Consider the following 14,825-nt stretch of genomic DNA (forward strand, 5'->3'; position numbering starts at 1 on the left):
TGTGCTGGTTGGCATTGTTGTGGAAGTATTTCTCGCATTGCAGATGGTTTAAACATACTTTCAGGTCACCACAGAATTTCTGTGAGGCATTTCATACTATTTTAGTCTAAGGTTCTGCGACACTAATTTTCCTTTATTACCTGCATTACAGAAAAGGCACTTAGTCAATTTAGTTTGTTTATTTAAACTGCTTTTCCAATGCCTAAAGCAATGAGCGCATACAACCCAATCCTATATGGCCTTTATGCTGCCTGAATACTAGTTCTTCATGATCTGTCTGGAGCAGTGGGGCCACTATTGTAAGTGGTGAGTGGCAGCCCACTAGCAGATTCATCAAGTCCCCCAACACCAGTAAGTCAGTGTGGGGGCAGGAGGGAGGTGAGGAGGAGACAGGGCAGAAAGGGGGTGAAATGAGACCTGGATAGGGGTAGTATCAGTAGCAATTGTGCCACCAATATCCAGTCTCCTTTCCAGGATCCACTTTCCTGGGTCCACTCAGACTTGCACCAGTGAAATTTCAGACGCAGGCTCTGCATTGGCAGGGAAGGGAAAGGATCTGATTTGGGGCCTTAATGCAATAAAATATAAAACATTTAAAATAATAGTAATATACAATTAAAGCAATTAACAACAAAAACAATAATCCCAGTGTATGGCAGAAATGACACACATTGTTTAAATTAATCAGTTTAATCTTCCTTTTCAATTTAAGGCAGAAGTGTGACAGTTTCAGAAATTATTTGTAAGCTATCTGTATTGGACAATCACTGTACTACTTGTGTCATATGTTGTAAATAACTGAAATAGGGATAATTTTAATCACAGTGTATGGCAGAAAGGTTAAATGTAATTAATGTATTCAAAACGGTCTCTTTTTTAAAAAGGAAATTGAAGAGTACATTTATTGTTTCTAGATGTACATTACTCCAGCAAAAATTCTATGTACAGGACATCTATTGTTAACTATGGAGAAAGAGCTTCATAAGTGCTGTTTTAAATCCGTCATTTTCATTCTTTTTAATATAGATATTTTTTAAAAAATTAAAAGTTCAGTGCTTCCAAAGCAGTAGAAGAATTTCAGTCTGAAACTGGCTTAAAGGTGAATCATCTGCAGATTTTGAGTTTATGTTACTCTTACAATCTATTTTGTTTGCCTTCTTTCCTCATTGTAGGCTATCTGATAGGAGGTGATGTGCTGAGGTTATTACACGGTCACATGGATGAATGCCTGACTGTCCCTTCAGGAGAACATGGAGAAGAGCAGAGAAGGTAAATTGTGAAAACTTAAACAGATATGAGAAAAACGGGTGTCATTTTTTTCAATTCACTTTTACTTATGAAACCCTAGCATACAAAATCACTTAATTTTAACAACCTGTTACACAATTCTGAATAAGTTGTTCATGAGAACTGAATTGTATTTGGTAATGTTGGGGTCTTTGTAATGTCATTTGTCTTGTGTCTATCAATATTTGTAAACTGCTATGTTTTTTTCTGTAAATGCTGAAGTTTCATCTTGTATCATGGAGACCTGGTTGGATGAGGTGAGGAGCAGTTAATCTCGCCCAGCTGTAGGTTTATGTGTGCAGCAGCAGGTACTGCAGCAGAGTTGGAAAAGTGGTGTCACACTGGTCTATTGGGAGCATTTCCCGTACTGGGTGTCCTGTCCTGTGGTTTGTGAGAGTTGAGTGCCTGAACATGGTGCTGAATGGACAAGATAGGGCAGGGATTCTGCTAGTGTTCCAGCTGCCTTGCTGCATAGTGGACTCCCTGCCTGAGCTGGCTAGGGTGACCTCAGTGCTGACATTGTAGTGCCCCCTGGCTGATTGTGCTGGGATATTTCAATGTCCATGCTGAGGCCCCCAAAATAGTTCTGGCTCAGGATTTCATGGCTGCCATGACAACTATAGGTCTGTCTCAGTGAATTGTGGCCCTGACACACCTGGCTTAGCACACATTGGATTTGATTTTCATGCTAGGCAGAGGGATGATGTTCTGGTGGTGGAGGAGGCTAAGGTTACTCCTTTGTCATGGGCAGATCATTACCTGATATGGTGTTGACTAATCGTGGCACCTAACCTCTGCAATCTTATCTGTTCTGTCCCACATACTATTTCACATCTGCATGAAACCACTGGGGGAAATCAGCCTGTATTTTGGAATTGGATGTCACCAATATGTGGATGACACCAGCTCTATCTCTCTCTTCCATCAGTTACCAAGGGGACTGCTGAAGCTCTAGGGTGCTGTCTGGAAGTGATTAGGGCCTCATTGAGGGCTAATAAACTGAAATTAAATCCAGACAGGACAAAGGTCCTCTTGATCCAGAAGGCCAAGATGCAGGTATTAGATCTGCAACTTGCTGTAGACAGGGTAGCACTCCTTCTGAAAAAGCAGGTATGCAATCTATGATCCTTCATCTGCAGTTGTCCCTGGATTGCCAGATGATGGCTCTCGTCAGAAGGGGCTTTGCCCAGGTTCAGTTGGTGTGCTGGCTGTGGCCGTACCTTAATCAGTGAGATCTGGGTATGGTAGCCCATGCCCTAATGTAGACATGCCCAAACTTTTTAGCACCGGGACTTACTTTTTAAAACAACTCTCTTTTGGGACCCACCTAGCTTTATGAGACTAAAAAAAATCTATAAATATTTTCATTATTTTTATTTATTTACAAAAAGCGATCCATTTCTTTTAATGGGGCAGCCCTAATGAATATTCTCCTTCCTTTCCCATTTCTCCCCAGAAAAATAAAAACCCCAAATCTTCTGGTTTTTAAAAATTCTTTATTAGGAGGCATCACCTAAGACACATTTATATCTCTATATTTACACATGCTTGCAAACTGCAGAAGCTGAGCTCTTTGTAGGGCAATTAGCTCTTGCAGTTTGCAAGATAGTTGTTAATTGCTTTGCAAAGAACTTGGCTCCTGCAGTTTGTAATATAGCTGCTGAGCTCTTTTGCAGGTCAATTAGCAGCTATCTTGCAAACTCCAGGAGCTGAGCTGTTTGCAGAGTAATTAGCAGCTGTCTGATTTTGATTAGCATCAGGGCTTGAGGCAATTAGTTATCTGATCTTGCCATCACCTGTATTTATATTGGAAACTCTGCTCAGCATTTTGTGGCCCACCAAAAATCAGGTCACGACCCATCAGTGGGTCTTGACCAACAGTTTGGGAAACACTGCCCTAGTGACGTCTCATTTATATATTATAGTGCACTCTACAAGGGGCTGCCCATGAAGACAATCCAGAAGCTGCAGGTAGTACAGAATGCGATGGCCTGGCTGGTCACTGGGGCTCTGTGGTTTGAATCTGCCATGCTACTGTTCTGGCAGCTACACTGGCTGCACATTCAATTCTGAGCCCAATCAAAGTGTTGGTGATTACCTTTAAAGCCCCATATGGCATGGAACTGTGATATCTTAAGAACCACCGTCTCTGCATAATCCTGTTTATCCCCTATGATTGTCAGATAAGGCCTTGCTTAGGATACTGCTGCCATCTGAAACCAATGGGATGGCAACAAAGTGCAGGGCCTTTTCTGTTGTGAAACCATGTCTGGAATCAGTTTCCCAAAGATCTGAGGATAGCCCCTTCTCTATATGCTTTATTAAGGGGTTTACAAACGCATCTGTTTTGCTTGGGTTTTGGGGAGGGAGAATGCTACAAAGAACCCCTTTTTAAAATCAGTAGGTATAGGTCTCATTGCACCGTGCAGTTTGAAAAGGGCCACAATTTTTTGGTCAAAGATGAAGACCTGCCATAGTTGTTACAAAACTAGAACTGCATCTGCCTTTAGTGTGAATTCACTCCTTTGGGGAAACAGAAAGCTGCTGTTTCCCCTATGGGCATCCAATGCAGGCTCCATGCTAACGACTTCACAGCTTTTTAATGCCAACCCCTTTAAAGGAGGCTTGAGGAAGACCTAGATTGCATTGCCCTCCCCAAACCACCAAGCCTTTGAGGTTGACTTTACAGTCTGTGTCCAGGGTGGGGGTGGGGCGGGTGGGCGGTTCGCAACCAGCATCCCTGAACTGAGAAGCCTCTAAGATTCAGTACTGGCCCCTGTTTTCTTACTTCACTTCCTTAGGATGCACAACAATCCCTAATCCCAGTGTCCAAACCAAACTTCCTTTCAGTTGTAACCATGTGGCTCAAAACAATCAAACCACTTGGTCAGTCTGAAATAGGCAAAAAAAACCCCCCCAAAACTTCCTAGCCTGGTCCAATTAAACAGAGGAACCAAAAGCTTCTACTTGGCCCCAAAAGACAACCTGCTAATCCCAAACTGACCTCCTGGGTGTGTGGGAGGGCCAGTGCCTCTTTCTGTCCCATGGGAGGAGGGACTGCTGGAGCCCTTCCTCCATTGCCCTGTCAACCAGTGTTCCATCTATACTGTGTGGCCATGTGTCCCAAAACCGAACTCTGCACAACTTGGAGCTTGGTGACCTGGAAATTGGTGATGACGTGATGTCATTGCTGAATGTCTGGAAGCACTGCTATGAATCTACAGAAGGGCTCCATGCAGTGGCGCAAAAAGTAAGGGGGGGCATAGCTGGCGGCTTTAATGAGCTGCCTCCTTTTACCTGCCTGAACTGTGAGGAAATTGGGTAAAATACTAACCACTTTGATGCCTTGTAGTGGAATGCATTGTAGTGGATGCATTAAAGTGGAAGCATTAAAATTCTTGCAGCAATAACTTGGTGATGGCAAATTCCTCTCAGCTCAAAGGAAGGAATGCCCATATTTGTTTTGTTAGCTTTTATTAGAATAGAAAATATTGGTGACATGTTAAGAAGATAAATGGTAGATTTTAGAAATACTGTTTTAAGAAACTGAGCTGTCTGCTCCTCCAGGCACTCGACTATGCCCTTTAGAAATGAATAAAGCTTGCTTTAGCCCAGGGCTTTAGAGCAGTGTTTCTCAAACTGTAGGTTGGGACTCACTAGGTGGGTCGCGAGTCAATTTCAGGTAGATCCCCATTCATTTCAATATTTTATTTTTAATAAAAAATAGACTTGATGCTACCATGATATGTGACTGCATTTGGGGAAATGTTATAGACCTGTACTTTTAACAAACTACTATGTATATTCTGTTAACAATGATGGTAAAGGAAACTTACTCCTGGGTAAGTGTGGGTAGGATTGCAGCCTAAGATTGCTAAAAATTTTCCTGCTTAATGACGTCACTTCTGGTCATGACATCACTTCCAGTGGGTCCTGACAGAGTCTCATTCTGTTCCGGTGGGTCCCGGTGCTAAATGTGTGAGAACCACTGCTTTAGAGAATTGGTGGGTTTGATATATTCATTTATTGAAGCATTGAGAATAAAAGTAACATTTACAAACTTTTCCTGTTGCCCATAGTACCTGGGGCTTGCCTGGGGGATTAGTACTGCAGAGAGAGAGAGAGAGAGAGAGAGAGAGAATAATCTAACAGCCACTCTGTCAGTTTTTATGGAACCTAGAGGGAGAATAATGATTATATGTCACTGTGTTTTGAACTGGAACAGAGTTGCCAAAGGAAAGAGAATATTTCTTATGAGAACCAGAGATAATATATTTTCTCTGCCTTGACTCACCCCACTCTGATGAGACATAGGTTATTACAAAACTCACTTTAAATGAGGTTGTGTTCCATATTGTACTATTTGAAGAGTGTAGGCAAAAACCTGAAGCATTCAAGCACATTTGACCTGCTTTGCAAGGCTGAATTACAAGAATGTTGTTTTTAGATTGACTCATAGCCCAATCCTATGCATATCTACTCAAAAGAAAATTCCATTATAGTCAATGTGGTTTACTCTCAGTAAGTGTGGAAAGGATTACAGCCCCAATGTTCTAGACCCAACTTGGATGGGCCATTATCTTCCACTGTTTTATACCTATCAGTAAAATAAAAGCAATAGTTCAATGCTTTACTGAATTATTGAGTGTAAATACCAGATAAGAGATAATAAATTTACAAATGTGCAAATGTTCATATATTGCTCTATTCTCTATATGGTATATGATGTTAAATCTCTTTGGTAGTAAATCATTTTAAATTTATAATTTTGAGTTTGTTGGAGAACTGTTGTAATTATTTTGAAAGTAGAAAATACCACAGTACATGTTTTGAGTAATAATGGAAGGAGAAAAAGCACCATTCAGCTATTCTGAATGCAAAGCTTTCCTGTTTGTTTCTGTATTGATACCTTGTCAATTTACTGGGAAAATGGTTGATGGGAACAGACTCAATTTGGCAGCAATCCATAATCTATCTGTCTAGGACTCCAAAGTAGTTTAATGAAATAAATGAGACTGGTTTGGAATATGGCCAGTGGATTTGGCTTTTGATGCTTTACATGCCTGTTGGCTCTGAGATAAGAACAACCCAGCTGGTTGGAATTGCACTGAATGATCTACAGACTCCTTGTTTTTAGGTTGACATGGTCTACTGAAATATACTATAGTAGTTTCCTGATAATTGTAGGTGCTTTTGTAGATTTATTGATTAGCATTCAGGATTCCAGGAATGAGAAATAAACTGTACTTATAAGCAGTGCACTTGCTTTGAAAGTGTAAACTTGCTGCAACAGTTATGTACAGCTAACAAAGATGTTCAGAATACTGGGTGACTAAGGTCTTTCTCAGATTTGTGAATGAGCTAGGCTCTAGGGCAGTGGTTCTCACACATTTAGCACCAGGACCCACTTTTTAGGATGAGAATCTGTCAGGACGCATCAGAAGTGATGTAATGACTGCAAGTGACATCATCAAGCAGGAAAATTTTTCACAATCCTAGGCTGCAATCCTACCCACACTTACCCAGGAGTAAGTCCCATTTACTATCATTGTTAAAAGAATACACATAATAGCTTGTTAAAAATACAGGTCTGTAACATTTCCCCAAATGCAGTCACATATCATGGGAGCATCAAGTAATACTTTAAAAATAAAATATTTAAATGAATGGGGACCCACTTGAAATTGGCTCGCGACCCACCTAGTGGGTCCAGACCCACAGTTTGAGAAGCATTGCTCTAGGGAATATGAAACAACATAGATACCACTTGAATATTAGGTTATTTTTATCACCACTCTGTAGGGTGATAATGTTTATGGGTAACATCTTTGTCTGTGGTGTGGGAAACAGATGGCTGACTTAGGAGTGTTTTTATGTTACATCAAGAACAGTACTTCTGTTGGATTTGATATCATTATCTTGTCCTTACCTTGATTGTCAACTGTTGCCATACATATCTACTTTCTCCTACCAGAGCTGCACTCTCTGCATTTTTTCTTTAATGATTGATGAATTCATGCAAAAGCTCTTCATGCATTCATAGACTCCTCAAAAATCTCAATAAATCTGAAAGTGTTTACTGAGAAAAATATGTACTTGGGGGAGGAGGGAGAATCTTAAAATGAAAAATTATTAAGATGTCTAGATAATAATAGTACAAGTACAGTGGCACATGTTTATTGTTTTGTTTCTAAGAAGAAAAAGACCACAGTATGAAGTGCTATGAAGACACTGACCAGTAGAAGGCACAGCATGAGAGTTCAGACCAGTTGTTTAGGACTTGCTCTCTTAATGAAATATGACTTTTTGTGTAGAGAAAAAACCCATGAACAGTGGCACTGTATACATAACTGAGGATGTTGTATAAGCTGTATTTCTCATGGACAACAGATTGCATAAGGCACTCTTGGTCTAGATGAATTCTTATTGTCTGTTTTAATGGGCTGTACTACATATTACACAGAAGCAGGATATGATGATTTGTTAAATACATATAACTTGTTCTACAATTCAAGTGTACTACTAGCAACATGTTTTAGCATATTGGCTAATGAGACTAATAAGTGGATAAGTAGGAACAGATGGCATTTTAGTTGAATAATGTTTGCGATCGCTGTCACTGTTTGATTTAAAGTGCACCAATTACATGTCTTTCAATTCCTACTGAATTGTGTACTCCCACTGAAGGCATAGGCATACATTTGTAAGGTCAAGACTCTTGTTTTGGGTGTCATTTAGTCTTTTTTTTTTGTACTGGTAAATTAACAATTCAATAACTTGCTCAGTGATCTGAATTGCAATCTACGCAGCTCTCAGATAACATAGTGCATAACATTGTACATAGTTCTTTATTAGAGGAACATAAATTAGCTAATATTTTGGGAGTTATTATTTATGGTTATTGTTTTTAATCCATGTAAGTAATTTGTTTCTGAAGTTAATATGTAATTAATCAGTAGTCTGACCTCCTTGTTTAGCCACTAGCAGACTATTTTCCAATTTACATGACACAAAGATGAAACAAATGTATTAAGACAGAATAATCCAGTAGGAACTTGATTAACTGGGTTTAGCTGTCCCAGTAATGTCACTTAATATGTTCAGTGCGAAGGCAAAGAATAGTCATAGGAAACTTGAGGTCAAGGGAAATGTTGAGTTGTCTTTAGGGTATATAGTATATGAATTTTGAACAACACTACTGGGCAAATTAGCAAGTTTTGGACTCCATTGGGTGCTTATATTAAGACAAATTAGATGAATTAACAGTACAATCAAGAATAATTTGTTGCTTTTTGTTTTCTTAAAGGGTTATATAAACATTATTGATACTGAAGTTGGATTTTTATTTGAACTATGTAGACTTCTCAAAGACTCTGAATTCATTTTTGTTATTAGAACTTAATGTGTGTAATTTACAGTAGTTGTAGCTTTCTTTTCAACGTACTCTTTCAAAACCATGTCAGTTCAGGCTTATTTGACACAAGCTTGTCTCCTACAATGGAGATCTCCTCCAATGTAACTCAACCTTACAGAAGTGTAACTAGAAAGGCTCAGCAGGATTGATTGAACCCCATGACAAGGTCCCTCTTGAGAGGTTTGAGAGCAGTGAGTCTTATTTCATTTCTTTTTTCACCTCCCTTTTCCACTTTTTTGTGCCATTTGTCTTGGGTTGCACTTGGTTCACTTGCTTCATCTTTAACAGCACCATGTTTCACACATACTTTTCTCTGATCTATAGGAACACACAAGGGTAGCCACAACCTACTCTACTCCTTAGAAAGAGAGTACTGGAGATTGTGAATAAAACAGTCGTGTTAAGCAATAGTAGGCTTCATTCTAATGCATCATTTTGCTATGAAGGTTAATATTTAATGAAGAAAGAAAAAAAAAGCGTTAATTTGATTGAAGAGGCAGCTCAGAAATATATAATGGACAACAGTTTGGTTTGATTTTGCCAAATATAATTCCTAATTAGTAATGGCATCTTGCTGATTCACCAAATTAACTTTCTTGGAATTCAGATTCTTTTGTGGAAAGAAATTAACTGAGACTAGAAATGGACATGGATTCTGAGACAGTTGAAAGTGGTTTGGGAGTGGTATTGCTTCTCTCGTAGAGAGCTGGGATGGTGTAGTGATTCTGGTGTTGGACTTTGATCTGGAAGATTCAGGTTCAAACCCCTGCTCAGCCATGAAGCCCCCTGGGTGATCTTGGGCTAATCTCTATCTCTCAGACTCACCAACCTCACAGAATTGTGAGGATAAAAGGAAGGTAAGAACTGTGTACACTACCCTGAGCTCCTTGGAGGAAGGGTGGTATAAAAATGTGAATTAAAAATGGTGTGCATTCATAGTATTTGTTTTATCCAAGTGTTGCCTCTGTTTGAGTAGGTTTACAAATTTCTGAAACAGCACAAAATCAATTTGTCCAAGGCAAAATTGGGGTGGCTGTACGTACCAAGAGCAGCAATCCTTTGTTCAGATTGACCCCGACTCTCTGAAAAGCCTACCTACTCTCTCAAGCCTGCAAGTCAGGGAAACTCAGAAAGTACCTTTTGTGTTACAGAACTGTCCATTATGAAGGTGGTGCTGTGTCAATTCATGCTCGTTCTCTTTGGCGACTGGAGACTCTGAGAGTTGCGTAAGTAAAGAATTTCTGGCATAATGTCGTTCTGCTGTGACAACTATTCTGCTCACCATTTTGACAAAAATGCTGTGGATAATACTGAACGGCTGAGATGGCAGTTAAATCTTCTATTTTAATCAAGAACATAACGCACATTCGCACCCTATAAAAGTTTCACTTTGAGGAGCCAACAGTGGATGAACAGACATGTCCCCAGGAGCTCCTGGGAGACAGTTTGCTTTTTCCCAAATACTGCAGGTCTGAAGAGGACTTGAAGATCTTTGTTAGGAGAGACAAGATCTTAATTGGTGCAGGTATCTGGGAAACTGAAAGCCTGACCGGGGGAGGGGGCTTTCTTCTCAGAGGAATCTAACCATTTGTGACAGTATTGGGGGAGGTGCAGTGATGTGCAATCAAGCTGCTGGCTCTGTGCTGAGATGCCGTATGGAGGGGGAAAAAAGCATGAAGTGTAAAGTTTAAACTGGAAATTTAAGATAAGCAAGTGTTAATATTGTCCCTGGCTTTGATTGACTGATTTGGCTAAAAGCCCTGGATATATTGGAGGTGTTAACAAGAGACTTTTTAAGGAGGTTGAAAGTGCTCTTTTTCTCTGTCATGGAATAAATTGGTGGTGGATTATAATTACAACTATAACTTGGGTGTGAACTAAAATCCAGAATTATTCTTGGACATAATTGGATATAAATATAATTCTCATTAGATTTGAAAGAGATTTGAAAGATCTGGTTTTCTCTACATCAGAGATGGTGAGACTGTTTTCTTTCGTTTTGTTTAACCGCACTGGACTGTTATCTGCAAGAGGTATGTAAGGAATGCGGATGGCAGAGTAGTAATGATGCGGTGGAAGTGAGGAGAATAATATGTTGTGGACATCCAGTGGACTAGAGAGAAATTGCAAAATGGACTCTGTTCCAGAAATGTGGATACAGAAAATCTTGATTAATACGGAGAGATTGCTTGTTATGGAGCGACAACAGCTGAATTGGTCCTCGCAGATTCAAGCCAGTCTGGAGACTCTTTCCCAACAGATAGATGTATGTAAGGAACAATTGGAAGATGTGTAGAAACAAGCAGAAGGTGAACAAGGGAGTGCAAAAGCGGACAAGGAGGAAAATCAACAGGATGATCAACAGGACGAAGAGGCGCTGATGGAGATTAAGAAAGATAAGATGGACAGAGTAACAGGAGTGCACAAATCACAAAATTTGTTGGAACAAGAAGCAGAAAATATATCCCAGTTAACTGGAAGAATGAACACACCCTATATAAGAAAGTGTGGATTTATCAGATTTTGTTATAGAGATAAATTATTAAAGATATTACAGGAGAAAAAATGGAAAGTAAGAAAGAAAAAGAACCCTGAGGGGTAATCTGAGGGTTAAAGAAAATTGGAGGATTTATTCAGCTAATAACAATGGTCCAAATTTATTTGAAGAAAAAAAAATACGTATGAAATTGATAAATATGAATTAGAATGTATTAAAAAATATAGCTGGAAATGTAAACATGTGGAAGAATTGTTTTATATGTGGTTATTATGTTGAAGAAAAAAAGTGTAATTAGATTGGAGAATTAGATTGGAGTTGAAATAGCTGAGGTGATAATTTTGGTTATCAGATTATTTTGTTTTAATATTAATGATCAATTGAAGTTAGTTTACGCTTGGTAGAAAGTGAATATTTAGAAAATATAGTATAGGGTATTGGGGAAAATTTATTGTATATTATATAAATAAATGGATAAATCAATAAGAGGTAGAAATAGATGAGTAAGTAGATTAGGAGATATAGTATGATTAATTAGTAATGGTATATGGTATTTAGCACTCTTAAATGTATGTTATATGTTTGTGTGTGTGTTAATAAAAATAAGTAAATAATTCAAAAAAAATAACAGAGGGAAAAAAGTTTCACTTTGAATTTATAGCAAGCATGGATTTGCGATGCAATTACTGTTAAATAAGTGGCAGTTTCAGTGTCTTCAAAACACTTTGCTGGAGCAAGTCCCATGGAAATGAATGCTTGATGACTGATCAGTAACTGACAGCAGTTGTGTGCAAAGGTTGCACTATAATGATGGTGCTCTTTATGTTCATGCCTTCTAATAGGGGTGATGATAAAATAGACTGACCCAGCAATGAAATAATATTTTCGCTCTTTAGTTTGGGAATTTAAACTGACTTTGAAAATTCTAGGGTAACAAAGTTAATAAAAAATAGATTCCTTTTCCCCCCAGCCTGTCTCTTTTATAACTGCATTACCTTCTTAAGTATGGTACCATAGGCACTATTAGTTAGGTTGATGTTTGATGAATGACAGGCTTCTGTTTTGAGTGTCACATATCCTCAGTTTGACAGGCACCATTTCTGTCTCTAGCTCTAACCATTGGAAGCTTCTTCACAGAAGGACACTGGTCTGAATTTCAATTTAACAATTAAACTGGGCCATCTCTCTTGATAGAGGAGGTGATAGACATTACATGGAATACTTTATAACTCTAGCATTCATAATTATGGTTATTGGTTATGAAAACAGTTGATGTCCAATGTCAGTAGGAGGGGATTTTTACTGTCACTACATGTTATTGGCCTAGTTGTGGATTCTGTCTTTGTTTGACCTTACTGGGCAAAGAGGCACTTTTTCAAGTGGTGCTCCTCTTATATTTAGCAGAGAGAGAGAGAGAGAGAGAGAGAGAGAGAGAGAGAGAGAGTGGCTGACTTTTTTTCACCCTAGCACAGTGTCTTTTTTAGTGGCTGTTCGGGGATGTTCTTCTGCATCTTTTTAGATTGTGTGCCCTTTCGGGACAGGGAGCCTTTTAGTTAGTTAAACATCACCTCAGTGTTTTTATTTGTGTATTTATTTGAAAAATTTCTAAACCTCCCTTCAGCAAAAACCTCCAGTGTTGCATACACAACTGTCATCATTCAACCTAGCATAATGTCTTTTTCAGTGGTATCTGCTGGTGTGTGTTTTCTATTTTTAGACTGTGAACCTCTTTGGGACAAGGAAACATTTTCCTCCTATTTCTTTTTTTATGTAGATGACTTCAACCTTTTTTTTCTTGGAAGGCACTGTAAATTTATTAATAAGATTACCTACAATATATAAAACAATAACAGAAGATATTGCAGCTTCACCAAATTCATTTGGAAGTAATATTTTACCATGGTTCATGTTTTTGAAATTAATGGACAGCATTTTACATTGCCTAAGAAAGTTGTTTTAATCTTTTCCAGGTGGAGTGGAAGCCATATTAGATGGGGGCAGCCATTCAGATTAAGACATATAACAACAGGGAAATACTTAAGCTTTACAGATGACAAGAGTCTTCTTCTAACAGATAAAGAGAAAGCTGATGTGAAATCTACAGCATTTTGTTTTCGGTCTTCCAAGGTAAAAAAAATTGCAGTGTTAAAATCACTGATGGTATCTAATATTGGGAACCATTCCTCTTCTTCACTCCCTGGATTGCAGATTCACCCGAGGACCAAAGCTTCTGTGGCTCCGGCTTCTTAATAGGCCCTGAACAAGGGAATTTGAAAAGGCAGCTGTTCAACATATTGTGTTAGAGCTCCTTCAAATGCCTCAAGCCTGTTATATTTTCAGCTGCTCCTTACCTTGCTCTGCTTTCATCTTTCAAATCTTCTCCCTGTTAGGGTTTCTCTCCCCCTGCTTGCTCTCACCCTTATCCAATTACACCACTTACACTCTTACTTTCCTGATGACAAGACAGTGTTGCAAAGGAAAAGGCAAATCAAGCATGTAAACAGCCAAATAGTCGGGAACGCCTAGTGATGAGACCAACGGAAACACTTACTTCAAACAACTGGAACCATGCACCTCTTGTCTACCCTCATCCCCTTTCAGCCCACAATCCACGGAATCGCTTTCAATTGATTCTCCAAAATCAAGTGGGAAGAGGTTTGGGGCAGCGGAAGCCCACCTCTTTCTCCTTCATTGTTGGAGGAAAAAGTACTACTGCTGCCTCCACCACCTTCTCCTCCTCCACTCCTACAAAGCAGCTGGGATAGGCAAGGAGAGGTGATTGCAGTTTTCGTCTGAGCCAAAATGCTACCTGAAGTGGCATGCAGATCCCACTGCCTCCCCAAACACTTGTGTGTGTGTGCACTTACCACTCCACATCATCTTCATTATAAGGGCCCCTCACAATGCCTTTTAGAGGCATAAAAACATCACTTTCGGTTTGCTGAAATCCTGGAAGTGAAGTTTTTTCCCTTCTAACAGCCATTCTGAGCCCTGCAGAGGCTGTGGATGGAGATACACGGCCTCTGCAGGGCTCAGAGGAGTTTCCTGAGGGGGCATGTGGCCTCCCGCAGTTTCACGGATAAGTGAAACTGCGAATACAGGATCCGAAGATACAGAGTCCCCTGTATGTTGATACTTTAGACATGTTTATTTGAAAATGTATGTGGTGAAATTGCGTTAATATCCAGTTATTGAATACACTAATAAAAAAAATGTAGCTTTGAAACATACATATGTAAATAAAAGTAATAGAGTGTACGGAAGTGTGGAGAAATTTGCTTTTCCTTCAGAAGATTGGTTGCATTACTGAGAAGAGCGAGTACCCTTAAAGCCAATTGAAATGAATGAGTCCTAAACTGTACACTTAAGTGTCATTGATTGTAATGGAGTGTAAGCATATTTTGTATTTTGAACTGAAGAAAAATATTTCATCTTTCATCATTGTTTTGTATATATAGGCTAATACAATATTACGTAGAATTGGTATTTTACTACTCTTTAGAAATATTTTAATGTATTCACAGGTATCGTATATTTTTATTTGTATTGTAATTTTTAAACTTTTTTTCTGTAAGCTGCTTTGAGTTACCCATTAGGGTTAAGAAAACCAGGGTATAAATACTCCAA

General features: G+C 39.0%; 1 protein-coding gene across 9 annotated transcripts in view; it reads left to right on the forward strand.

The window, feature by feature from the left end:
• RYR2 (ryanodine receptor 2) overlaps nucleotides 1–14,825 on the forward strand; it is a 383,349-nt gene that overhangs the window by 145,353 nt on the left and 223,171 nt on the right. For all 9 annotated transcript variants that reach the window (XM_066617218.1, XM_066617226.1, XM_066617235.1 and 6 more), the window contains 3 exons: nucleotides 1,173–1,269; nucleotides 9,853–9,927; nucleotides 13,169–13,325. In XM_066617218.1, coding sequence (XP_066473315.1) covers nucleotides 1,173–1,269; nucleotides 9,853–9,927; nucleotides 13,169–13,325 — 329 coding nt within the window. The remainder of the gene's footprint in view (nucleotides 1–1,172; nucleotides 1,270–9,852; nucleotides 9,928–13,168; nucleotides 13,326–14,825) is intronic.

Source organism: Tiliqua scincoides, chromosome 1 (assembly GCF_035046505.1).
Source record: "Tiliqua scincoides isolate rTilSci1 chromosome 1, rTilSci1.hap2, whole genome shotgun sequence".
Lineage (NCBI taxonomy): Eukaryota > Metazoa > Chordata > Lepidosauria > Squamata > Scincidae > Tiliqua > Tiliqua scincoides.